General features: G+C 46.6%; 1 protein-coding gene across 2 annotated transcripts in view; it reads right to left on the bottom strand.

Annotated features, from left to right (window-relative positions):
• The window catches only part of EMB2423 (telomere length regulation TEL2 family protein), a 95,718-nt gene that overhangs the window by 34,113 nt on the left and 34,337 nt on the right, over positions 1-27,268 (bottom strand). For both annotated transcript variants that reach the window (XM_087388630.1, XM_087388631.1), the window contains exon 7: positions 745-1,057. In XM_087388630.1, coding sequence (XP_087244756.1) covers positions 745-1,057 — 313 coding nt within the window. The remainder of the gene's footprint in view (positions 1-744; positions 1,058-27,268) is intronic.

The following is a 27,268-nucleotide window of genomic DNA, read 5'->3' as shown; positions in this document are numbered from 1 at the left end:
GAGATTCAAGGTCGTTACAATTGTCTTTTAAAGGATGGATTTGGTCCCCTCTTCTAATCCGGATCAAAGATGCTTGGAGACTTTCATTCATGAGGCTGTCCGACACAAAGACCACCTGCTCAAGGCACAAGATGAGATCAAGGTGCACAGCCAGATTCCACTTAGAGCATTATAACTGAGTTTTTCCAGTCCTATAGCACGGACCAGCATGCCCCAAGGAGACATCGTAGCAGAGGGGGGTCCGAAGTGAGAGAAACAACAAACTCACCAATGAGCTTCCCTCCATGTTCACCAGACTAAAGACACAGTGGATGGGTGTGACAGTGGCCATTTTTCGATGCAGGGCCATAGTTGGGAGACCACAGTAGATAACCCACATTGATTGTCGCCAGGGCTCTATCACAAGTTTTATACCACGGCAACCTCATACATCACCGAGATCTTGAGGATAGTGATGCCACACCACAGCTTCTATCCTCTCCATGGGCTCAGATGTTTTATGTACTAGTGTTTCTATGTTCAGCTGAATGGGTGTAGATGCACGCTTATAGGCTGCACCCATTCAGCTCCTTGTATCTGGGTTTTTCATTCTCACACACCCTTCAGTCTTTCAAAGACTTTTAATAAACTCTCTCTCTCTCTCTCTCTCTCTCTCTCTCTCTCTCTCTCTCTATATATATATATATATATATATATATATATATATGAAAAGACTAAAGAATAATAAAGATAAGTATGGAATACCTGATAGTATCTTGGCTTGCTATAAGGCCAGAAAAAAGAATGTGAAGAATCCAATAAGCCTCCCAATCGTCGATCTGTTCATGAACCATTTCCTGCAGCAAAGCATTGGCCCATCTTTCCATAGCATGAACATCTCTAATGGAGCCCATGATCATTGGCCAAAAACTATAACTTTCATGGTTTTGAATCGTATAGATAAAGGTTCCTGGAACTTGTTCACTCAAATCTTCATCATTTGATTGGGTGCGTCTTTCTTCAAAGCTGTCTTGAATGAAATGTCTTAAACTACGAAGCATCTGAGATGCGACAATATCTGTGGACAAACAAAAAATGTTCTTACTATTTATAAACAAGACGATCAGACTTAGCACATGCTAACAATGTGAAAATTAGCTGAACCTATTGAAATAGCTCAGTCAAAGTATAAAATCAAGGTAGCATCTTCCTAGAAATCTCTATATTACATAAACAGTAATAAAGCCTGCCAAAACAAATTACATTACGAGGGCAATCACAAGTATAGAGAAGAAACAGGATTGGAATCTATCCAATCAAGAACTGCAAAACAGCTGCATTTGAAGTGAAACACTAACTGGAAAGTCTACCCTTCCTTTCAGAGCCATAAAAGATCTTCCCACCTACATGTTATTAAAAGTGATAAAGGCCACTCAATAAAGCATGTTGCAGTGCCATAGTACTAAGTAATTGAGCTACCAGCCACTTAAAAGGTGATGATCAAGTTCCAAGCGCAAGGCCCACAAAGCTTCTTCCTGATGGGCACAAGACATATTTTATGTGCAAACAACTGAATCCAAAAGAGCCCACTTACAGTGCACCAAACTTGCTTATTCAAAGACTGCCATGCTTTATCTATAATTGGAATCTAGTCCACACGTTAAGTGTATAACCTGAAAGGAAAAGCTCTGTCTCCTACCATTGAAGACAGGAAGCTTGAAAAAAGGCAGTAATGGTGACAACAAGCTCAGGTGCAAGATGTCATGTACGTCATGAGAGCTCAAATGTTGGTATCTTAGTGATATAAACCGAAAACAAATGGATCAACTCCCTCTCTCTTTACACAATTATTGAACAGAAATGAGAGTCCACATAATAGAGACTGTAAAACACTTTTATTAAACTCGAACTGTAGCTCACCTCTACTGAGTTTGTCGCCAATAAAGTTATAAACAAGACTCAAGACTAAGGACTATCAGCCAAGGACACTCGACTTAGCACAGATTGTAAAAGACTCAGGTACAAGCTATAAGCTAGCCAAGAGGGCTTGGCAAACCAGAAATACTTACATGTAAAATCCTGACTTTTCCAATAGCATTTATTTCATTCCAATATTTATTTTTGTGAGCACATGTACTAATTCATATATATGAGGGACCTTACGTGTGATAGGACCTGCATATGGCAATCACTAGCTTCAAGACAAGGATCCTCATAGACAAAATATACATAAAATGTTTGAGTCACATGGAGAGTATGGAAGCTGCGGTGTGGCATCACTGCGATGGTCCTTTGGATGTTTGCGGAGGTGTTGAGCAAGGTTGTGGCGGCATAAAACCTATGATAGAGCGCTGGCAACAATCAGTGTCTGGTCCGCTATGTCTCCCTTGTGGTGTTGGACAAGTGCCATTGTCATGTGTCTCTGGCACGGTGAACATAGGGAAAGATCCCTGCCACTAGTGATCTATTGTGTCTCCCACTCCAAGGCTAGGCCGCAAAGTCTCCCTAGGGCCTGCTGGTCCATTCTATCCGTCTCGAAAAACTCGGTGAGTGGAATCTATGTTAGAAATATTTATATTTCCTAAGGCAGTGGCCAATGTTATGTAATGAGGGGCTAGGGGCACTTTTCTCCTTTATTGAGGTTTTTTATTCCTAACCTCAATTAGAGGTTGAGTTTGTAGGTGTGTTTCCCCCCTCCGCCCCCCCCCCCCCCGCAAAGAAAGGAACCTTCTATTAATGCTTGAAAGATTTCATACAAGACAACAGCCCCGAATGTGCTGAGTGAAAAAACCGGAAAAGGCTGAAAGAAAAAACCGGCCTGTTCCAGAGAAGCCTAGCTCACTGCCTAGGGGATCTCTGGAACTGGGGCTAACAGCCAAGTGGGGGGCCTATACAGCCAGCGAATCCCTCGCAGAGTGAAGATGTAGAAAACACCTGCAGGCCAAGCCTTGTAGAAAGGAGCACGCCTCTCAATAGTCGCCCTGGAGCCTGGAGTCCCGCACTCCCAGGTGGACGGACCATAGAGTGTAAATGATATCCTGCCAGATGGCAACCAAGGTAGCCGAGGGTGGAACCGGGTGCTCTCCCATCACAAGAATGCACCGAGCCACCCAAATGTTCCAAGCCGTGAAGCTGGCTACCACCTCCCCACCCAAATGTTCCAAGCTGTGATGCTGGCTACCACCTCCCAAACACTGTCCTCCCTAGGAGGAGGAGCTAGGGTGTCAGGGGGGGACTGCCTCGTGGAGTGCAATCCTCTGAATGCTCTGACCCTGTATCCGGTAGGCTGGGGAGATCTCATCAATCTAAAACGCGTGTCCTCCCTCTATCAACCAAGCCACCATTCCCCAGGTGTAATCTCTGTGTATACTTTGCATGCGTGTCATGATCCTAAGGGCTCTCATCTAGATCCTCGCTGCGCTACGACAGCTCCATAGGCAGTGCGGGATAGTCTCCAGGACACCACCTGAGCAGCAGTGGCACTGCCCCTCCACTCGCATCTGCTCCAACCATGGACCGATGGGCAAGCCTCTGTGGGTTGCTAGCCAGAAGAAGTATGAAATCTTCCTCGGCCGCAAGCTGGACCACAACTACGTCCAAAACCTGGAGCGAACATCCCGGGGCACTCTCTGGGTCACCCAGTGTCTTTCCCTCAAGGGAGTCCACCTTGACGAGTCCATCTAAAGTCTCCTGCCAATCCGTGTGGTGTAGGAAAAGAAAGGCACCTCATCTATCGTCTCAGCTAGGCCACCCCTGGAGGGCTAGAACCACTCCGCCGGGTCCCACTGGACCTCCCTTAAGGGTCTACCCTCCCATAGCCAGAGGCGCCATTGAAAGGCGTCCTGCTTTGAGATACTGGGATCAATGTGCCACTCCTTCCCCAAGTGTCCTACCACTCTGATCATCTACCAGCATATCCCATCAAGACTCCCATCCATCTCAGGGTCACTCCCAGTGAGGGGCTGAAGCAAGCCTCCAGGTCCCACACGAAAGAAGCCGAGGTGCATGCTGCCGCGCTGCATCAAAATCCTCAAGGGAACACCCGTACGGAAAAACTGCCCCAACCTCCTGCTGCCTCTCCAAATGTGAAGTCCTTCCCACCAAGACTCAAGAATGGCTAAGTCGATCTCGCCCATCCGCTGCCCTGCCCCTCTCAGATGCACTATGGCATCAAGCCTCGCCTCTGCCTCCATAGGTGGTCTGCTCCAACGACCAAAAGACCCTGTTGGACCACTGTCCCACTGTGCCCAACCAATGTGAGTCCGCTGCCCAAGCATACATCCCTCTTGATCTCTGACCTCTGGGTGCCACATAAGGGACTGGGCAGTTCATTTTCATGATCAGTGGCAGAGACCCATGGAGAGAGCCAGAGTTCAGCAGGACTCCTGGCAGCCTTCTATTCTCCTTTGGACAGAGGAGACACGATGGATTGCTTGAGAGATTAAATCGCTTCTACGTTGGGGACTGGGCATTACATAGAGGCGGCACTACTGGGATTCTAGCAGGTACCACGATGTCCGACCACTCTCCAGTGGTATCTCACTTGGATCAGCCCCGCCGAGGTCTCCCCCAGAAGGGGTTCCGCATCCCAGAGGACCTCTTGCAGCATGAGGAGATTCAGGAGGTTATGGCAGAGATCTGGGAGCACTCAGAGATGGCACCAAGTGAGGGCTGGGCGGCGTGGGTTGCCGATGCGATTCAAAGGAGCAGTGTGGAGTTGCAGGCTCACGCCCTGAGGCGGAGGAGGACCCTTCAGGAGCGCAAGCGGGCTTTGAGGAGAGACCTCGCCTCCATCGAGAGGCTCAGGGAGCAAGACCCAGTGTTTGACAGGCTTTCCTCTCTCTTGCTCGGTCCGCCAGGGCTGCCCACTAGCTCCCTTCCTCTTCTTGTTTGTAGCGAAGGCTCTAGGCTACTAATTGAGATCACAGGTGGCGGGTCTCACAGGTTGAGGCTCCCAATCAGACAGGAGGAGGAGCTCCTTGACTCGGAGTTTGCAAATGACACGGCCTTGTATGTTGAGGGCACCACAACGAGTCTAGGAGAGAGTCAGAGATGCCTTGGCTATCTATTGTGAGGCCTCGGGGGCACGGATCAATTGGACGAAATCCATAGGCTTCTTCATGAGCTTTGAGGAGACACAGGAGATCCGTGAGTGGGGGAGTGACTTTGGTTTTAGATGGATACCGTGGGGCCAGACAACGAGATACCTCGAATGCTAGGTGGGTATTGACATCACAGTAGAGCAGTTGATTGCCCCGGTCCTTGAGAGTGTTCGGCGCAAGCTTCTCTATTGGAGCTCGGCGAAACTCTGCCTCGCAGGTCACGCCTTAGTGGCAAACCAGGTCATTCTTGCTACTGCTTGGTATATTGCCTCCTGTTGGTGCTTTCACAGAGGATGCATTGGGCAGCTCCGACAGTTGGTACGGAACTTTCTCTGGGTAGGTTCAGACGCCACAAGGAACACTAGGGCCCGAGTAGCTTGGCAGACGGTGATCATGTCGCAAGCACTGGGAGGCTTGGGTATCATTGATCCGGAGATGCAGAGCAGGGCCCTTCTGGGCAAGTTGGTGGTTTGTGGCCTCACCCGAGGTGCCGAGCGTTGGAAGCTCCTCTTACGGAGAGAGCTTCTGAGGAACACCCCATGTACTGGGGGACAGTGGCAGCCTTCACATAGATGGATCTTCTCATAGGGCCTCCTTACGGGGAAGGGCTTCTCCATGATGAGGAGCCTCCACAGGGTTTGGCAGAGACTAGCAGAGGGCCTCATCCGTGATCCGCCCAGGTACTACGCTCTCCTGCTGGCATCTCAAAGAACGAGGCGCTACCCTGCTTGTCTTCTCCAAACTCCAACTTGTTGAAGTCCCCTCCAACAATCCAGGAGTCAACATCCGGAAGACACTCTGACAGCCTCCTCCAAAAGGCCGGGCGATGCTGTCTACACGTTGGGGCATACACGTTCACGATTCCAATCCTCGACTCTCCCGTCCGAACTCCCATCAAAACTGCCCATCCTGGAATGAGCTCGCCTTGATCGTAGACCTCTGGAGCCAAGATCTGTGAGATTGAGATGCAGACCCCTCCGCTCTGTCCTACTGCGGGAGACCACTCCTCTAGACCTCTCCCTGGAAGAAGGTGATGGCGTCGTCTGATGTCTGCTGCTGAAAACATGTGCTCCTGAATCATAAGGATGTCCACTACTCGCCCTACCACTGCCCTCTGCAACTCTAGCTGGAGCATCAGGTACTGTGGCTGGCTACGAACATGGTCGTGAAGCCCGTGTACCTTCCAACTCACTATGGTCTAGCTCATGAGGACAGGGGAGTTGGGAACAAGGCTCTCTTGTGGGTGGGTGCCTGTCCTAGAAAGACTGACTTGTAAGATTTTGCCAGGAGTTTGGAGGGCGAGTAGTCAGTGTCTGTGCGGCATCGTACTAGGGTGGATATCGGCTCAATACCGATCTTCCGTGCCCAGTTCATCATGAAGGAGGCTTCCACCCCGAACAAATCCGCATACGTCTGGAGGGGCCAGAAGTGTGCCTGGTCCACCTTTGCCTCCATCGGCAATCTGATAACTCTCGTCGCTAAACCACACACTGACTCCTCGCGCATGGAGCTCAGTTGAAAGTTCACCTCCGTGCCATGGGTGTACCAAAGATCTGGTCCCTGTGGTCCCATCCACTCGTCCATCATGAGCATAAGCTGATTACCCAAAATAGCATCAAACACCTCTGGGGACCACTTCTCCAACCCTGTGGAGGTAAACGGACATCTCCAAACAGGGTGTGTCTGAGATCCCACTGCACTGATCAAACCCCCCTTGCGGGGCTGAAGGACCATGAGCGTGATCTCCAATGGTAGAGGATATGAGTCCGGATTCTCTAAATAGTTCCAGGGTCCTAACCTCCAGAAGTCTCGCCGTAAGGGACACCTAGGCTGGAGATTGGGAGCTGGTGACCGGGAGGACGAGCCTCATCTCTCAGGATCCCCCTCTGAACGGACCTACTGTTGTGATGAGGAGGCAGAAGGGGGCATCATCGTTCCCTTGCCTGATGGCAGGGGTGTCGAAGCGGAAGAAGCTGCTACTGAAGCGGAGAGGAGAGCGGTGGGAGAGGGAGAGGTCGGGACGCAGGGGACAGAGGGCGGGGGGCAGGTGGTGAGAGTGACCATCAGAGGGGGGGGAGGGGGCGAGGGGAACCCTGGAGGGGGAGGGGGAAGTGAAGAGGAGGAGGGGGAGAGGGAGGGGGGGGGAGGGGGAGGAGGAGGGAAAAGGGCGACCTCAAGCCCCCCCTGCTGATCAAGCTCACCAGGGCTCTGGATCGGCTCCTCCACGGCCCTCGTCAGGCTAGCGACTGCGGCTTCCGCCATCGCCACATCTAGAGCTCCTGGGGCTCTCTGCTGCTGCAAGGGTGGGTGCGGAGGCTGGACTTCCGAAGCTGGAGAATCGGTTGGATGGGTAGAGGCTCCCGCTTCTGGGGGGGGCTCCTGCTGTTTCTCTTTCAAGGCCTCTCGGTCAACCCTGTCCGTCTCCTTGCAGTTGGCCCTCTGTATACGGCGTCTGCAGGCCTGCTTGCTTGTTTTCTTTTTCTTTTTAACCTGTGTCCAGTTCCCTTCTGAGGAGGTGACTCATGGGGTCTGAGACTCCTACCGCTCCTGCTTGAGAGGGCGTCAAACTCGGGCCTACTGACTCTGCCTACTCTGTGGAGGAGGCGGAGGAGGCGCACGAGGGAGGCCACGGGGGCAATCTCTAGTGAGGTGGCCCATCTATCTACATTGAAGACACTAGCCTCGTAACCCAGAGATCTCCACCCTCTGGCGAAGTGCACCCCCTTCCAGGGTCTCGGAAGGAGGGGGAGTGGGAGGCAAGGAGGCGAAAGGAGGGGTGGAGCGGGGGAGAAGGCAGGGCAGGGGGCGGAGCAAGGGGGGGCGACGCGGGAGAGAAGGTAGGATGGGGGAGAAGGCAAGGCGGTGGAGCAGCGAGGGGAGGAGGCATGGGGTGGGGGGGCAAGGCGGGGGACGGAGGTGGAGCGGGGAGGGTAGGGCAGAGCGGAGAGGGAGGAGGGGCGAGGGCGAGGGCGAGGCAGGGAGGAGGGGCGACAAAGAGGAGGGCGCAGCGGGTGGAGCAGCCAGGAGCCGCGGGTAGCCTACAGGCCACCGCGGGCAGTAGGGGGGAGCTCACCGAGCAGCTCCTCCATGCCACTGGCCACACGGAACAGCCAGGCGAGTTAGTCACCACACATCCTTTAACCCTAGTTAGGGTTCATTCTAGGGTTTCATCTCTATGACTACCCTAGCTTTGTAGTTCATTGGTGTTGTTCAGCTTGCTCCAGCTCCATTCTCTCACGTTGTCTCGCTTTCATTTCCAACATCTGGTATCAGAGCAGGTTCTCCGTCGCTCCAATGCCTCTCCCAACGCCTCCCACACCCTCTAGCTTCGATTCTGTTGAGAAAAACTTCACTTTTGTCATGAAGAACTTGGCCAAAACAAATCCTTTTTGCTGGCAACCGTCCCCTGTAGGGTCCTCCTACTTGGGCACCACTTCTGGAGAAGTTCTAGCGCTATTTTGGACCTAGATGACCAATTTTTGGATGCTTTTTAGGCTTTTTTGCTGGTCTCAACCTGGTTTGGACCAGCCACCAAGTCCAAGGCTGGGCGCCTCTTTTTTGGGCGACCTCATTTTGGACTCTTTTTTTACAAAAACGTGCAGCTGAACCTGTTTTTTGTGGGATTTGTTGCTGTTTTTTGAACACAGCAATCATTCCTAGGCTAGGAGCCTATTTCTAGAGGGCTAGACACGCTTTTCAGACTGTTTTGCTGTCTTGAAGCTTTTCTACCACTCATGGGACTGTTTTGGAGCTTCTAGAAACTTTTCCTTGCTGTTTTGAATCTGTCCCAGGCAGTATTGTGCAAGGACAGCTCATATTTTGCACCTCAAGGTGCATTTCCAATCCATTTTTTCAAAACAGAGATAAAAATGCTTGGGCTTTGGTTTGGTAAACTTTCAATTCTGTTGTTGCTTGCATTGGGAGTTCTTTTCCCTCTCAATCGCTTGCATTTGTTCGCCGTTGTGCCATTGGGATTTGCCTTTGCAGGTACAATCAAGCATTCAGTTGGGTTTATGCCTTGTTGAGCCGTTCGTTTTTGGGGAGAAATTTTGAGATTGCACCACATATCCCAGCACGGGATCTTTTTGGTGTATTTGAGGGGCATCCGCAAGCCTAGTATAAGCGTTGGCATTGATATCTGTTAATTGAGCAGGGTGTTCAAAGGAAGTGAACTTTGTTGATCTTCTTTGCCTCTTTTTGTTTGCTCAAATGGCACAATAAAATCCGAAGGATAGCCTAATGTGAAGGTTGGGTCCACACCACCCAGCGGCCATCCTCCAAAAGGTGGTGTAAAGGGTTGCTGGATGCCACCAACTACCCTCTTTGGAGTTTATAGCACCAGGTATTCCTCCACAACAAGGGAAGGGGTGGGGTGGCTGTTCTTTATCGTCCTAAGGCAGATATGATTTTGGGATATCGTAATAATGGAGAGACATAGCTCGTCGAGTGGAGAGTATCGTGCACACCGTTTCTATAACGTTGACAGATTGATTTGATCACAAATAATGCACCATCGATCACGCTGTGTTCCCAATCCACTAACAACCCCGGTAATCGCTCTATCGTCGGCGGATTGAGGAAACAGCAGCCTTTCATGGGCACTAGATGCATGGACTGACGTGCAAAAGGTCTGAGATGATTGTCAGCATTACTTTGCAAAGTCGGCAACTCTAAGTAATCCAATGTGCCAAAGACCAAAATGTATCATCTCCCAGGATATACCAGCTGGCAGCAGCTTGTGCTGAGTGTAAGCACGCACAGATTGGCATATATACTGTCTTCTCAAAACCGAAGGCGCATATAGAATTGACACACTGAAGACTGAATGTGAAGAAGTAACTCTTGATCGATGATTCTCAGCGTTTCCGTTAAGGTTGTAAACCTGCAGGCTGCTGCAAGTTGTTCAATATATTTTACTTTGCTGAGCATTTTCTCCACTATACGTCAAAATCTTTTTTTCCCAAAACAACCATACTTTAAGTAGACAAAACAAGGTGAATGATATTTAATCATCCATAAGACTTGCCCAAGATTAAAAAAAGCAAACAAAAAGGAATCCACTAGAAATGGTGTGAAGGAAGGTTGCAGAAGATAAAGGCGAGAGAGAGAGAGAGAGAGAGAGAGAGAGAGAGAGAGAGAGAGGGGAGGGGGGAGGGAGAAGATGGTGTGTAGGAAGACTTGAGGAGATAAAGAAGGAGAGAGAGAGAGAGTCAACCACTTTAAAGTATGCATTCAAGTCCAATGAAGAAGAGAAGCCACATATCAACATATTGTCCAATAAGAAAAATATACTTCCAAAAAATCTAAAAATGCCTAATTTCTGATTTGCCCAAATTGCATCGTTGCTAAGGCTACCCCCAAGGGGCAAGCCAAAAAAATGAGACATACATATGCCACATCAATGACTTAGGTTGACTTATACCGATCGGCATAGACTAGTGAAAGTTGCCTTCGAGATGTTCCAAGAATATCCTTGAAAAAGAAGTCGTGGCCGACAAGGAAAACAAGCTACCCGGGTTGGGCAAGCCCCTGTAGGTATTATCCTGAGCAAAGGAGGTGGGATACTCGTCTTTGATTTCACGGAACATCAAGAGGTTTATTGTCCCTCATATTAGGTCCTGCCGCACTCCTAAAGATGCCTGGGATATTTTGGAACATATGTATCAAGCTTGTAATGAGGTGAGAGTCTGCGCAGAGATCTTGATAGTGTGCACATGAATGAGGGTGACTCTACGCAGGAACATGTCACCTGAATTCAAGATTTGCAAGAACAACTCTTGAACATTGATGAGACCCACATCTTGTTAACATTACTTTGAACTCCTTGCCAAAGTCTTATGCAATCCGCCCTTTCTTTCCTGGCACTACAAACAACTTCCTTTAATTACTTCGTTGGAATCATCACATAATAGCAAACACTCCCTTTTCTACTCTCTCTCTCTCTCTCTCTCTCTCTCTCTCTCTCTCCCCACAGTACTAGGGCCCAAGACAACAGTCGCGCTCGACCCCCCCCCCCCCCCAAGTTTTTATTCATAAAGAGAGAATCTGAGTACATAGTTCAACGTAGAGCTGTCTGACCGAAATTCAAAACATGAAATGTTTTACAAAGAGCTTTCCAAAATGGCAACATGCCACTTGTTAATAATTTGGACTAAATCTATTACATGCCTCTAAGGGCAATTTCTAGGGTCTTCGTAACTCTTGGTCACGCAGGTGGCCTCCGAAATGCTTGCTACGCTCCAAGTTGCTTGGGTCTTCAGCCCCTCATAGTACTTGTAACAATTAATTAAAGCGCACCACCATGGCACCCATTAATTGTTAGTGCTTTGCATGCAAATAATAAACTGTGGACTAATCCTAGTCATGGTGGGCGTCCCCACTGAACACATGTGCACACATAACATAAAACATTTCTCTTGTTGACCAAGGTCAATCCTCTTGATCATGATTAAGGGGCTTTGACCAACAGTCGAGGCACCTTAATTATAATCAAGTCTCTCCAACTGAAGTTGGCACATCTTGGTTAACCACAGTTAACCTTCTTGGTATAAACCAAGTCTTCCTGACCGAAGTCAAGTATCTTTGACCGTAGTCAATTCTTTGACCAATAGAAGAACTCTTTTGACCATAATTAACCTAGATGGAAAACTCTTTAATTATGATCAAATAAATGTTCAACTGTGCTTTGACTTAGGATATTTACATTGTGGCGACATTCTTATCTTTCTTTTCCTAGGTCTCTCACCTTTCGATGCGAGGGAATCATAATCGCCTCACTTTTCAAGAGTTGGTAGCACTCTTGTTGCAGGAGGAGCAGACGCGAAAGAATACGGCTTCACATTCTCATGGTGGGGAGCATGCTTTTTTCAGCGTAGGATAAGAGCAAAAAGAAAGTTCAGCCAAGTCATGCCTCTAGTAGTGGTTCTGGACATTGACATGCAAGTGGAAAAGATAAAAAGAATGCCTCAAAGCCTTTCAAGAAAGGCAAAGTGCCATTATTGCAAAAGCTTGGTCATCACATTAGTGAATGCCCAAGAGGATTGCAAAAGAGAAGAAGAAAGAGTCTAGTATGGCAGTTTCAGGCTCAGCTCATCATGCAGGTTCTAAGGATACTTCTGCTCATTTTGTTGAGCATGATTGGACCTTCTTTACTAGCAGCTATGATGCTTTTTGGGAGTCACATATTTTCAGCGTGAATGAGATGGCTAAGACATGGTGATTTGATAGCGGTGCTTCCTGCCATATCACCTCACATAAATCTTTCTTTGATAAGTTATTCAATGCACCGGTTGACAAAACAGTTTCTTGTGCCAATGATGCTTCTTAACCCGTTAAAGGGATTGGGGAAGTTTCACTCACAACGGTGGATAGTTCAGATCTTTGCATCCAAGATTTTTTGTATGTCCCTCGAATTAAGAAGAATTTACTTTCTATCTCTTCTTTCCCTCGAAGAGGTTATCAGGTCATCTTTGAGGATGATAGATGTACGGTCCGTGACAACAAGAGAGATTATGTCTTGGATTTCACCGATACATTATGTCACGGGTTATTTCAGCTTGATGCCTATGAGACAAGAGCATATTCAGCTTTTGTGGCTTCTACCTTTGCCATGCAAGATGCAAAGTTATGGCATGCTAGGTTTAGCCTTATGTTATTGTAGAAGATTAGTATGCTTGATGCCTTGCATCGTTTGGAGACTCCTCCAAACAAAATATGTGAAGGCTGTATTTTAGGTAATATGCATCGTTTTTCCTTTCCCAAGGATGGTGCAATCCGGGCTATACAAAAATTAAGCTCGTTCATACTAATGTTTGTGGACCCATGCACACTCCGTCTCTTGGAGGTCATCTTTATTATGTTACATTCATAGATGACTTCACATGTTTTACTTGGATCTTTGCTCTTAAGCAGAAGTCTGAAATTTGCAATGTGGTCAAACGCTTTGTTACCTTGGTTCAAAATCAATCTGAATGCCGGTTGCAAACCCTCCATTTAGATCGAGGGGGGGAATATATGTCCAAGGCACTGCAACAATTTTTTGCTGAGAAGGGCATTACACATCAGTTTACGGTGAGGTATACTCCTCAACAAAATGGAAAGGTGGAAGGAGAAATTGGTCACTTTCGGATATGGGGAGATGCATGCTAAACACAAAAGGGTTGCCACACAAATTTTGGATGGAATCCATCATGTGCTCAAATCATATTCTAAACAGGTGTCCCACGAAGGCTCTTAAGGTCATGACACCTTATCAAGCATGGTTTGGTCGTAAGCCCGATGTGGGCGATTTCCGTATATTTGGTTGTGTAGCATATGCACATGTGCCTGAAGAGTTGTGTGGGAAACTTGATGACAAGGAAAACACGTGCATCTTTATTGGCTACAGTAGTGAAAGCAAGGGGTATAGACTTTATGATCCCGTGACCAAGAAGGTTATCACTAGTCAGGATGTTATCTTTGCTGAAAATGCAGATCTGCCCTTTGCTGGTTTTGACAGAAATCAGGGTCCTTCTGAACCCTCTGACGGGCTGCTGCCCATTTCCTTTGATTTTGCACCTCATATGCCAATGGAAAATGGTGGGTCGTGAGGCACGGGATGGATATGAATAAAGAAGAGATTGGTGTGATCAACTCTTGGAGGTGGTGGCGAGAGAAAGAATCAATGATATGTGAAGGCAAGGAATCCCATGAGGAAATCAACTACACTGGAGCCCCCCTGTGTGGAAAACAAGTGAATCCACCCAACAAGGTTCATCAATCCAGACCATTATAAATTACAAGATCATGTATTTTGCCCATGTCTAAGAATGCATGCGCGTATGATGTGAATGGGGCTTGCATGTCTGCGAAAACTCAACACATCCATGCCTCATCTAGATCAACATCTAGCAATAAGATAGTCATCGTGAAAATCCAAAAACGATACTCGACGTGCGTCCGTCCTTGCATTGCAGTCCCCAAAAAGGAGGACTTTCTTGTGGGGACGAGCATTTTTTCAGCGAAATCTTCCGAGCGTCCGAGCGAAGGAAAAAAAAAGCTTCCAACTATGCAAAAATATGACAAAAATGGATCAGAAGAAAACATAGTTTCACTTAGAAATATGAAAAGTATTATAGGAATCCCTATTTTATACACGAATATTTATGCGAATCTTTGGGAATGGTGAGAACATAATGGGATGGCTTTTGAAGAAACCCACATGTAGAGTAGACTTGTCTATGAAAATTCCCTTATCATCCTTCTTACAACTTTTTACTTAATAGGGGGTGACATTGAAAAACCTCTCTCAACCTATGTTCATGAAAAGGTTTCTCCAAAGAAAACTCATTAAAGCAAGCCATCAAGGTAGTTTCACCAACGAAACCCCTTTGAACAAGGTCTTTCAAGGTAGTTTCGCTGGCGAAACTACCTTTGACAGCACTTTTAAAAGTGACATATTTTTCACATCCAATATCCAAATATAGTCATTCAGCCACTCAAATTGATCGGAAAACCCCATTTGAGCACATCTATGGGGTTATATTTTGGAAAACCTAGCATATATAGTATTAAATATTACATGTATTTTATGAGAGTGATATATAAGCCCAAGTTAATACTTATTTATAGTAATTTAAACTTCTGTAGAAACATGTCCATAAATATCTTGTTATTAATGCTATAAAAACACTTGAAAGATATTGCCATATGATATAAATGTGTTTAATAAGTAATTATTTATATATAATATTATTATATTGAGAGTGATTATGAGGGACGTTTCTTAAATGAATTATTTTTCAATACTTTTTTAAGGTAATAACAAGGGTACAAAGGGATGTCTATGAATAAGAAGATTTATGTTATGTAAAAATGAATGAGTGACTAGTCTGTATAATTTTATGATAAAGAGATCTAGTTCTAATGAAAATAAAAGTGTAAAAACCATGTTTCCTAAAGAAATACTATTTTTTAAATCTCTTGAAAAACACGCTCATATAAACCTGCTCATAGGTTTTTGCTCGTAAAATTGATGCATCCCTTTCTTGCAGCTCAACAAATCCATAATGTCTGGGTATGGTGAGGCCTCACTCTCCTCGTGATGTCTCAGGGAGGAAGTGGCATACTATGATGAAGAGAACCTGTCGAGAGGGGCGTCAAAACCGAATCCATAAATATCTAGAATTTGTATCACACCTCTCGATGGAGATCATCCCGATGAGAGACAATCTGTACAGTGTAGCCATTCCTCCCAATCCACGCATTCCACCTCTCTCCCAAGTCTCGTCTCGCTATGTTATCTCCCATTTGTATCCACGGACGACGGGCAAAGGGCGCTTTGGGCGCTAATGGGTCTCTATGTAGAAAGCTATATCTCATCATGTATAAGACTCCAAGAAATTCCTTGGATCCAACCATAAGATACCGTTATAGTTTCAAACATTGCAAGTCAACATCTTGGTGCTGTAAATCTCATCGACCATATAGTTTCAAACATTGCAAGTCAACATCTTGGTGCTGTAAATCTCATCGATCCATCTCCCTATGTATGGGACCACCGATCCGACCATAAGATATAGTTATAGTTTCAAACATTGCAAGTCAACATCTTGGTGCTGTAAATCTCATAGACCCATCTCCCTATGTATGGGACCACCAAATGTGCATCGAGGACCTCTCAGAAACCATCCCTCTCAAACCACTGCCCACTTCCCTCCTTGCGGGCCATGTCCCACTAGAAGGTGTGCCTCTTCTCTACCTGCAAAGGTGTGAGGTCCTCATCAAATGGATTTGGGGTTGTTCCTGTAGAACTATACACCTTATGTAGTGCCGTAAGACAAGCCTACGTGTCCATAGATTGGATGATAAGAGGCTGCTCTCAGATGGGTCCCATCCTATGCGCTGGGCACCCTCAATCCCATGCTCTAGGACTCCCAAGGTGGAAGCCACGAAGCCAGTTGCATCATCAATGGGAGTAAAGGACATGCGAGAGAGTCCCCAGGCTTTGATGTTGAGAGCTTTACTAGCTCTCTACTGCTGCTCCAAGATGGTGGCTAAAACGGTGGCCTTCGCAAGGTCCCGTTTCGCAAAGCCCACCCATCTAGAAGCCTCTGCAATAGCAACTGCAGCGTGACTATCTATGCCCCCACTGCTAGCCCACTACTCGGGGCAATTGCTACTACGACGGCTACAATCTCCTTATGCATCTGTCTTAACCAAGGCTATGGATGAAGCGATACTGCTCCATGTCTAGTGCATGTAGGCGGTGAACCTCCATGATGAGCTGCTCCCAAGCCTCGAGTGGAATCGGGTGTGCCTTAAGTGACGAATATGGTAGGGCATGATTGGAGGCTCAGTGATCGGGGATAGGGACAAAGAGGCAAAAGACTGAGTGTGGTGGGGATACACCTATAATTATGCATGTATCTAGGCAAAACTCCTTTGAGATTTTCAAAACATTTCTATTTGAAACCTCGAAACCCGTTTCTAGAAACATTTATGGTGACTCTGCTGGTGATTAGAATACCAATTGCAAGCATCTAATCTCATAGGTTTTGCACCCTTGAGATGAATTGTTGTACTCCTTTGAACTCAAACAGTTTCTTTGACTCAAGCTGATTCTTTAACTTCTGGATCCTCATCTAATTCTTGTTTCATATTGGTTTTTTAAGACCGTCCATCTCTATGCAGCTGTAGGGACATGTTAAATCAGAGTCATAATAGAATCATTGACAATAATAACAAATGGAACACAGTGTATCCACATCTCTTCTCCTCCATGCCAAGATCTCAACAGCCGTTGGTACAATTGTCCTTGTTGCATCAACAGGTTTCGATTTTGGAACTAGCATCACGTCCACTCCAGTTGTCGCCTCGCATAGTTCATAAAAACTCAAGATAGCCTTCATCTTGAGCTTCCAAAGGGCGTAGTTCATTCCGTCCCGCTTATCTTTAGAGCCAAACAAAATGGGTTGCACCCTTGCCCTTAGGGTTGAGCCATCTCTCCAAATCCGCTTGCAAACAAAAAAGAACTGCCAACGCTTTTTATCTAGTGCCAAAGCTCTAATATCATGTAAGAAAATACAACTCCTGCATGTAACATCTTGTAGATAAGAGAGAGAGGGAGAGAGAGGAGAAAATAACTGTGTTACTACAAATTGTTACAATAGATGGCAGTCGCCTCCCATCCATGTGCTTTGGCAAAGAAGCTTTGATAGCGTGCCGGAAATCGTAGAGGATGGAGGTCGTATGCTGCGCGAATACAAGGGTGATAGAAAGTGTATGTTTGACAAGCTATGTGGGTTATCATGTTATGGCCTCTGTTGTGAGATTGATTAGTGCTTAGTCGGTGGCTAACTAAACCACCCCTTTTTAAAAAACCCATACCATGGATGCTAGCTAATGCTCATACCTCTAACCATCAGGCCATACTCAGCCTCCGCCCAGTGTCTAAATTGGGACCTATCCCGCATCTTGCTACTTAGTGCCTTCTGCTCACAAAGTACAGCTAGCCAGTACTCATATAGTTACATGAGAGTGGAGCATTGATTTCTAACATGATTTTGTCTGGCACTTGCCTACCCAGTCGCCCATACGGCTGGCCTTCTCAACATGCTCACTAATGTGTATTTCAAGAGCCAACCGATTGACCTTAGCCATCAAGTGACCAACCATAAAGCCCTATAGTTACTTGCGTCCATGGGATCCCCAACCTTGTGAATGGGTATGATAGTGTTTGTGGTCCAAGAGATAGAAAATCCTTTGTAGAAGGCTTCGTTGAACATTCTGGCATTATTGGAGCCAGTATTCCCCCCCCATGCATGGACTTTTGCTTGGAGATCCTCCTGATTGAAACGAGCTGCCCATATCCAGAAATGTGTGACCGTATGATGTGACTGGTCCCCGTCTATCAGTGGATGCTCGTGCCAAGCCTACCTCATCAAGGTTAATGTCTAGCAGCAATATGGCATCATCTCGAAAGTTCAGAAGCGGTGCCTAATGTATGCTCACATCCTAGCATTGAAGTCCCCGACTAGAAGGACTTCCCTGCGGCTCGAGAAGTCCAAGAAGTCTAAATGAGGAGATGCATATGGCGATGTCTCACCCTCCTCGTGCATATCCCTGGCAAAGTGGGATGTCTCAGGTGGAAAATAGCATACTTATATATAAAGATCACGACTGTCAATACGCCGGATCCGGATCCATAAGAACCTAGAGTGTACATGCCTCCTCTCCGCATAGATGACTCCAAGGAGAGATGATCTGTAAAGTGTTATCTCACTACTCCGGACCCGCGTACTCCGCCTGTCTCCCTTGTCTCATCTCTAAAGGCTGACTCCCATGCGTAGCTGCTGATGATGGGCAGCGGCAAGCGCTCTGGACTCTGATGTGTCTCTGTGTAGAAGGTTGTCTCGTCCTGTGTATGACTCCAAGAAGTTTCCTGAATCTAACCATGAGGTACCGTTACAGGTCCAAATGGTACATGATAGGGTCTCAGTCTCCTAGGTCTCATAGACCCCGCCCCCTATGCAGGAGAGCAGGAGGGGGCCGTCAGGAGTCTACCATCACAAACAGCAGCCCATTTTCCCTCCTTGCAGGCCACATCCCGCTGGTACAAAAGGGCACGTCGTTCCACAATCTGTAGGGGTGTCAAGTCCTCATCCATAGATATCTTTGGATGGTCCCGTAAGGCCGATCGTCAAAGCGCTACTAGTCTCGCCATGTCACAGAATCGAATGACAAGTGGCTATTCCCAATTGGGATTTCTCCCCACTTGCCAAGCCCCATCAATCGCATGCTTTGAGACTCCCAAAGTAGCGGTCACAAAGGCAATCGCGGCATGCTGACTGTATGGGGGACCCCCTGTACTCTGATGTTGGAGGCCCTATTCGCCCTTTGCTTCTACTCCAAGATAGTGGCCGAAATGGTTGCCTTTGCACGTGCACACTTCGCCAAATCCACCCATCTAGATGTCTCCTCGATGACCGACTGCATCGTGGCTATTTGAGCCTCTATAGCCGCTAGGGCACCTCCCGGGTGCTGTCTTCAGGGTGGTCACCTCCTCTCTAAGCTGCATAATATCCTATCTGAGCTCGTGAATGAGCCCCCATGCTCATGTATGATGCAAGCCAGCTCCTAGGTGAAGCAGGCTTGCTCCTTAGCGAAGCCGGTCAGCTCACCCTCTCATGATCAAACACTATGTAACTCCACCAAGAGGTTCTACAAGGCATCAGGTGGGGTGGCTCTGGGAAAGCCAGGCCCCCGTGGCAGTTGGAACTCAAAAGGAGCTGGTACAAATGTGGCGGGGTGGAGCTGAATAGTGGGTGGCTGGAGTGAGCTGAGTGGTGGGTGACAAAGGAGGGTGATGGGGTCTCCGAAGTGTGGGCATGGCCGTGGCAAGACCTGCTGATGAAGGGAAGGATGGGTGGCTGAGAGGTAGTGTGATAGGAAGGAGGCATATGGGGCAGTCCTAGTCCCGATTTTGTCGTATGTCATGACCCCATTGTGAGCCATTGTCTAGGGACAGTCATGCACGAGCTACGTAGGGCAGCCTCTCAGCCTTAGGTCAAGTTAGAAGTCAAGTCCTTGTTCACTACTACCCACTGGAGAATAGTAGGTTAGTGTTTCCATCTTAGGGATTTAGTTAGGTCTAGGTAGGAGCCCGGAAGGGCCCCCAAGGCCCGGACCAAGTAATCGGGACAGGAGCAGCCAAGGAAGGAGCCTCAGAAGGGCCCCTAAGGCAGCTCTCCATCAAAGAAAATGGGCTCGGAGAAGGCAGCTTTTATAGGCTGCCTTGTGCCCCTCCATAGGCAGCTTGGAGGGGGGCTTTTATGGCCCAACCAGCCAGCCAACCAGCCAACTGGCTGGTCAGCTATTTTTGGTTGGTTGGGGCCAGCCAACAGCCCCTCCAGCCCCTTATAAAAAGGGAGGCTTGCTGCCTTTAGCATCCAGAGTCCCAGTCCCATCCTCCCTCTGGCGATGCTATCACTTATGATGTCTGCGTTACCAAGTTCAAGGACAACGGTGCTGCTCCCCCTACGGCTGAGGTAGGTGACAAGAGTGATGTCACTGGTAATGGTGATGATGTGGATACCGCTGGAGGCTTCTATGGGGGTCAATGTAGGAGTCGATGTGGAGTCCCCGGTACAAGGATCAATGTGGAAGTTGAGGCCGCTTGTGTAGAGGCCTTGGTGGCTTGCTTTCGTGTGTCAGTGCTATCCACCTGGAGGCCGCTCCTGTTGCTGCGTTTGTTCATATCGTCAGGTGTGAGTTGTCTCTATTGTTGTTGCCTCCCTCTATCTTTCGTCATGTTTCTATTTTTGTGTGTTTTCTTTGCGGGTAGAAAGATGGGGGCCAAACGTGGCCCTTGGAGCAACCTGAGGGTGAGGCTGAGCGGCAGCTTGATGGAGGAGAGGAGCGGGGCTGAGATGGAGAGGCCCTGCTTTTTCTTTTTTTTTCCTCTTCCACGAAGTCGGGGTGGCTGAGGGTGCAACCTCAGTCGTAAAATACAGCAGAGACACTCTCATTTATTTATGCAATCGCTAGCTCTCTCGGGGAACCTCACGCTCATAATTTACTGCAGAAACACTCATAAGAGCTCTCTCTCTCTCTCTCTCTACACACAGCTAGGGCCCAGGACAACATGTCGGGCTGGACCCCCCCCGAAGGTATTTTATTTCTTGAAGAGAGAATCTGTTACAAGAGTTCAGCGTGGAAGCTGTACATATCCAAAAATCCAACGTAGAATGAATCATTACATGAGCTCTAAGGCTCCCCTTCTTGGCAACAAGCCACTTGTCAAATTTCTACACTACTTTCCCAATTACATGCCACTAAGGGCAACTCTAGAGTCTTCGAAGCACTTGGTCATGCGAACCGCCTCCTAGACTCTGATTAGGCTCCCGTAGCACTTAGGAAAATAACTCTTCCTAGTACCTGCAACAATTAATTAAAGCGCACCACCATGGCACCCATTAATTGTTAGCGCTTTGCATGCAAACAACACATTGTGGACTAATTCTAGTCACGGTGGGCGTCCCCACTGAATACATGTGCACACATAACAAATATAAAAATATATATTTATTCTCTGGTTGACCGAAGTCAACGCTCTTGATCATAATTAAGGAGCTTTGACCAAGGGTCGATGCGCCTTAATTATAGCCAAGTCTCTCCAACCGAAGTTGACACAACTCTCCAACCGAAGTTGGCACATCTTGGTTAACCCTGGTTAACCCTCTTGGCACATGCCAAGTCTCATTGACCGAGGTCAACACTCTCTGACCGTAGTCAGCTCTGTAGTTCTCTGGTTAACCGTAGTTAACCCTCTTGGTAATAAACCAAGTCTCCCAGACCGAAGTCAGGTTTACTTGACCAGAGTCAAGTATCTTTGACCGTAGTCAATTGTTTGACCATTAAAAGAACTCTTTGACCATAATTAACACATATAAAACTCTTTAATTATGATCAAATAAATGGTCAACTGTACTTTGACGTAGGATATTTACATTGTGGTGACATCCCCTCGGCTTCTATTCAGTTGACCTCAACTGAAAAGCTTCCTTGTAAACATCCAAAAGCTGTGGATGATCGGATAACATGTCTTCGTCCATCCACTTGGCATCTAATGCCGTATAATTCTTGAATTTTACAAGATACCTGTAAAACTCCTTGCCCTAAGGGCCTTTGCGTACAGTATGGTACACAATTTGCTCTCACTGAAGGACCTCCTCCAACTCATCCACTTCTGGTGGATCCTCTGATACTGGCTCTGTAGGCTCTGGCCCCTCGAATTTCTTTAGAAGACTCACATGGAATGCATTGTGAATCCTCCAATGCTCTAGCAATGATAACCTATATTCAACCACATTTATTCTTTCTGTAACCCTGAAAGGGTCATAGTATCTGGGAGATAACTTTGCATACACTTTCTGTTTGCCTTTAAACTTGCGGAGCCTAGCTTTTTCAAACTTCAAAAGTACCCAATCCCCTTCCTTGAGATCTAACTGTCTCCTATGCTTATCTGCAGCTCTTTTATGTTTCTCTTGAGACCTTTCAATTGCTGTCCGGACTTGGCTGTAGGCTGTCTGGAGGTCTCTCACAAACTGATCAGCTGCAAATATTTCATCCTTGGTCCTCAGGATAGGTGGCAAAATCACCTTCCCATAAATGACCTCAAAGGGGGCTTTCCCTGTAGAGCTGTGTACTGTATTATTGTAAGCACACTCTACCAATCGTAGGTACTTTTCCCAGTCTGAACCTTGGTCAGCCACGTAGCATTTCAGCATATCCAATGCTGTAGAATTTGCTACGTCACTTTGACCATCTGTCTGGGGATGGAAAGAAGAAGAAAAATTCACATTCGTCCCCATATTATCAAATAAAGCTCTCCAGAATAGACTGGTCATTCTGGGATCTCGATCACTGACAATGGACTTAGGCATACCATGGTGCTTAAAGATCTGTGCCAGAAAAGCTTAGCCATATGATCTGCCTTTATGGTTTTGTGAACCGGAATGAAATGAGCTTGCTTGCTGAATCTATCAATGATAGTCCAAATCCCATCATTTCCTGACTTTGATCTTGGCAAATAAAAAATAAAGTCCATTGTAATACTTTCCCATGGTGCCTGAGGCACGGGAAGAGGCATAAGTAGGCCAGGTGCCTTCCGTCTATCATACTTCACTTTCTGACACGTAAGGCATTCAGTAACAAACTGATGTATATCTTTCCGCATCCCTGGCCAAAAGAAATACCTCTCTAGTGCTAGAGTTGTTGCTGTAATTCCTATGTGTCCAGCATAGGGAGGTGCATGGCATTCCTCCAAAATCTTTTTCCTCATCTCCTGGGTGATGCATAGGCATCATCTTTCATTAGATACCCATCTTTCAGGGAATAGTGATTGGTGGATTGCCCCTCTTGCATTTGCTGTAAAATCTCATCAAAATCTGCATCACTAGCATATTGCTCCCTCATGCCTTCTAGGTCCTGATGATAAGCAAAGTCACATTATTGTAACCTGGGGTCTTCGGGACAAGGCATCTGCCACTCTGTTCCGAATTCCTGAGGTATGGACAATCTGAAAATGATACATTGGCAGCATGTTTGCCCATTTCATATGGTTCTCGGAAAGCTTGGTCTGAGTCAAAAAGTATCTCAGACTTTGGTGATCTGTTTTAACAGTAAAATCTGCACCCAAAAGATAGTGCTTCCATGTATGGATGGCATGAATTACAGCCAATAACTCTTTCTCATAGATTCCCAGATATCTTTTAGCATCATGCAATCTTCCGCTCTCGTAGGCTACTACATGTCCATTCTTGTGTAATGCAGCCCCAACACACTCTCCACAAGCATCGCAATCAACATCAAAAGGTTGATAAAGATCCGGGACTACAAGAATAGGCTCTGTAGTCAACTTCTCCTTGAGTGTATTGAATGCTTTCTTCTGTGATATTCCCCATGTGAAGGCTGCATTTTTCTTAGTAAGGTCATGTAATGGAGCTGCGATATCAGCAAAATGCCTGATAAATCTCCTATAATAGGAGCAAAGTCCCAAAAAACTACGGACTTCATTCACAGTTTTCAACTCAGGCCATTCTTGGATGGCTCGGATCTTTGCAGGATCCATCTGTATCCCATTCTTGGATATTATATGCCCCAGATAATGGATCTCTTCCAAGAAAAAATCACTTTTCTTGTTATTGGCAAAAAGTTGATGATTTCGAAGTTCTTGAAATACCAAAGCAAGATGTTCCATGTGCTCTTCTTCTGTCTTTGAAAAGACTAGGATATCATCAAAGAAAGTACCCGTGAAATGCCTGTACTTTCTAAGGATGCGATCCATCATTCTATTGAATGAGGCTGGAGCATTTGTCAACCCAAAAGGCATCACTAAGTATTCATACAACTCGAATGTAGTGCGAAAAGCTATCTTATGCACATCTTGTGGTTGTATCCTGACTTGATGATAGCCACTCTTCAAATCTATCCTGCTGAAAACTGAAGCTCCATTTAACTGATCCAGCACATCATCAATGCGTGGAATAGGGAATCTATTCTTGATGGTCATTTTGTTCAGTGCACGGTAATCGACGCACATACGAAATGAGCCATCTTTCTTTTGTACTAGCAGTACAGGGGAACAAAAAGGAGAAGAACTGGGTTGAATCAACCCCTTGGACAACAAGTCCTACACCTGAGTCATAATCTCTTCTCGCTGAGTTGCACTAACCCTGTATGGGGGCCTATTGGGTGGCTCGCTACCAGGCATTAACTCTATCTGATGATCTTCTGGTCTCTCTGGGGGTAACTCCCCTAGCAAAGCATCGGAAAAGCAATCTTTAAAGTTTACAAGAAACTGAAACTTATCTTTGCCTGCATCATTCATTTCAGCATGCATATCATTCTCTTTTTCTTTTACAAAAACCATGTACGCGGAAATTGCAGACTTTATTACTTTACCACATGTAATATCAGATACAATGGGGATAGTCTCCCCTTTATTCCTGGCAACTAAACGCTGGTTTTTCCCCCTATGCACAAACTCCAGCACTCTTTCAGGAAGAGTCAACTTCACTGCCTTGCGATGAAACCAAGGCATTCCCAAGACTACATCATGATGTTTCAGTGGAGAAATGAAGAAGTCTTCCTGATCCACATAACTTTGTATATGAAGACGGAGCTTCCCTATCAAGGGAGTGACTGGCACAGGGTTTCCACAGAATACCTGATCGGCATCCAAAGCCCTGCCCAACTCCTCCGTCTTTATTCCCAGCCTTAGGGCTAGGTCCTCTGATATAAAATTATCAGTAGCCCATGGATCAAATAAAATCAGCGCTTGCTGGTCTCTGACTTTGCCCCATGATAGTAGCAATTCTCGTTCTTCTGGGTTTGAAACATGACCCAGTATGTCAGGAATTCCTCTTGCCATTGGCTTTTGCAGTCCCCGTGGCTTCTCTGCCTCTTTTCCCTTCGAAGTTGAAGGCTTTTCTGGGCACTGGGCAGCCACATGCCCCTCTTTGCCGCACTTGAAGCATTTCCCATCTCTACAAAATTCAGCTATCTGTTCAGGGGTGAATGGAGATTTGCCTTTATATGACTTTGAAAACTGAGTACCCCTCTGCTTCTGAGGCTGAAACCCTTTCTTTTCAACCTTGTGGTACTCTTTCTTTTCTGATTTTGAAAAATCAGTTTTCTTTCTTTCAGCACGTCCTGCATGCAAGGATAGTACTATAGATGGATCTTGTAACGGCACAAGACTAGCTACTGAAGCTGAATGCATAAGGTCTTGAAAGTTCTTTGCCCCCAAAGCATTCACTATTGCTTGGATTCTTAGACTGAGACCTAGTCTGTACTTTCTCATTTGGGTTCCTTTGGAGATCTTTTTGAAAGGTGCAACCTACAAATAAGCATCCCAAAACTTTTGGTTGTACACATCCACTGTATCTCCTGCATCCATATGCAAACTGTCCCAATCTTCAAGAACATGATCTCTAAACTGTTTAGGCATAAACTGTTGGTAGAAGGCTTTCTTGAAGTCCTTCCACTTCTTTGGGGCTGACCCATCTGTGGTCTATGCACTCCACCATACACTAGCTGTCGCTGTCAAGTGCAAACTGACCATTCTTAACTTGGAGGATTCTGAAAACTTTTCTGTACCGAATGCAGCATCAAACTGCCTCATGAACTGCAATGCTTTGTCTGTATGACCATACTGTCCATTGTAGGTCATAAACTTGACAGATTTACCTCCCTCTTTGAATTCCTTGGTCTCTCTGGAAGACTAACTCTTCCTGGCTTCTTGTGTTTCCTTCTTTTCCTTGATGGTTTATCTGATAAAGAAGAAGATACAGAAGTCGAACTCGAGGTAGATGGTGATGGACTAGGAGATCGGTGATGATGCCTCGATCTCTTCCTGCTATGAGACCATCCCCTATGAGATCTCTCTTTCTCTGGCTGTACACGAGAGTGTGCCTCTGGCATTGGCACGTAATATGCTGCATTAGGCATAGCTTCTGCTTGAAACAAATGCTGAGCCCTTGGATCCTTTCTGAGATTTTCCATCTCTTGTATATGAGTACGTACCATCTGCTCAAATTCTTGCTGAGTTTGCTGCACACTTCTTTGTCTTGGATGTACATCCCTATCTTGTGAATCCCTCTGACGAGGTGATTGAGCCATTTTCTTACAACTCATCTGAGATCTGCAAGTTTCTCACACACACTGTGTATGCAACTGATGCACGCTGTTTTTGCTTTTCAAAGGGAAAAATTACCTCAACAAGAGGTGTCTGGCATTCACAACTTATGCCAGTGCCGGGCTGTCAACTCAAGGCATATATCCACAAAGTTGTCAAGGCATCAACAACTATATTGCCCTGCTGCAAAAAGCACTGAGTATACATTTTACTTGTGCAAATCTTTGATTTCTCTGCTTTTCTGCTGCTTTTCTGACAGTAAAAGTCTGACAGGTAGGTGAAATCTGCTAGCAGAAACAATCTTTGCAACAGTCCCTTTTTTTTTCTTTGAGACAGTAACCAGATGGGTAACTACTAGTTACACTAACCAGATCAGTCCTGTTCTGGTCCGGTTACATTGACAGACTAGTTAGTCTGTAACTTGGCCACTAACTTAACCAAACTGGCTAACTGTACCAGTCTAGTCTAGTTAATTAGACGGTCTGGTTAGGCTATCCTCTGACCATATCTCTAATCAGGGTCAGCTAACTAGATGCCACGTGTCAATCACACACGTGTGGGCACCATGTCACCTGTCACATGTCCTGCCACGTCAGCATCTGAGCTGGCTGCCACGTGTACTGCCACGTCAGCATCTCTCAGGCCTATCATGTCAGCGCCACGTGTCAGGTCTGCCACATCATCAAGCCTAAGGTTCCAGACCTTATGGCTGTGAATTGGTCGACGTCACGCGTCGCACTTTCTGGAGATCATCAACTTCGCACGTCGCAGGATCTTCAGCATATGACGAATCTGCGTCACGAAGCATCGCTTGCTTTTGGACAGAAGCTTCACAACGTGTGCCCTCTCGAAGGAATTGTCTTCACATGAAGACGTCTCTTAGCGTGATGGTATCGCTCTGCGTGGAGGCGTCTTGCTAAGGATGATCACCATCATCCTTCCGTCGACCATGTGCTTGCGTGGAGAGTTTACCTGTGCACCCCTGTCTCGCTGGTTGCCTTCGCCATCC

Source organism: Dipteris shenzhenensis, chromosome 17, assembly GCF_047967505.1.
Source record: "Dipteris shenzhenensis isolate YYH24624 ecotype China chromosome 17, Dip_SZ_1.0, whole genome shotgun sequence".
Classification (NCBI taxonomy): Eukaryota; Viridiplantae; Streptophyta; class Polypodiopsida; order Gleicheniales; family Dipteridaceae; genus Dipteris; species Dipteris shenzhenensis.
Note: the sequence above shows the minus strand (reverse complement) of the source record. Positions and strands in the feature narration are given on the sequence as shown.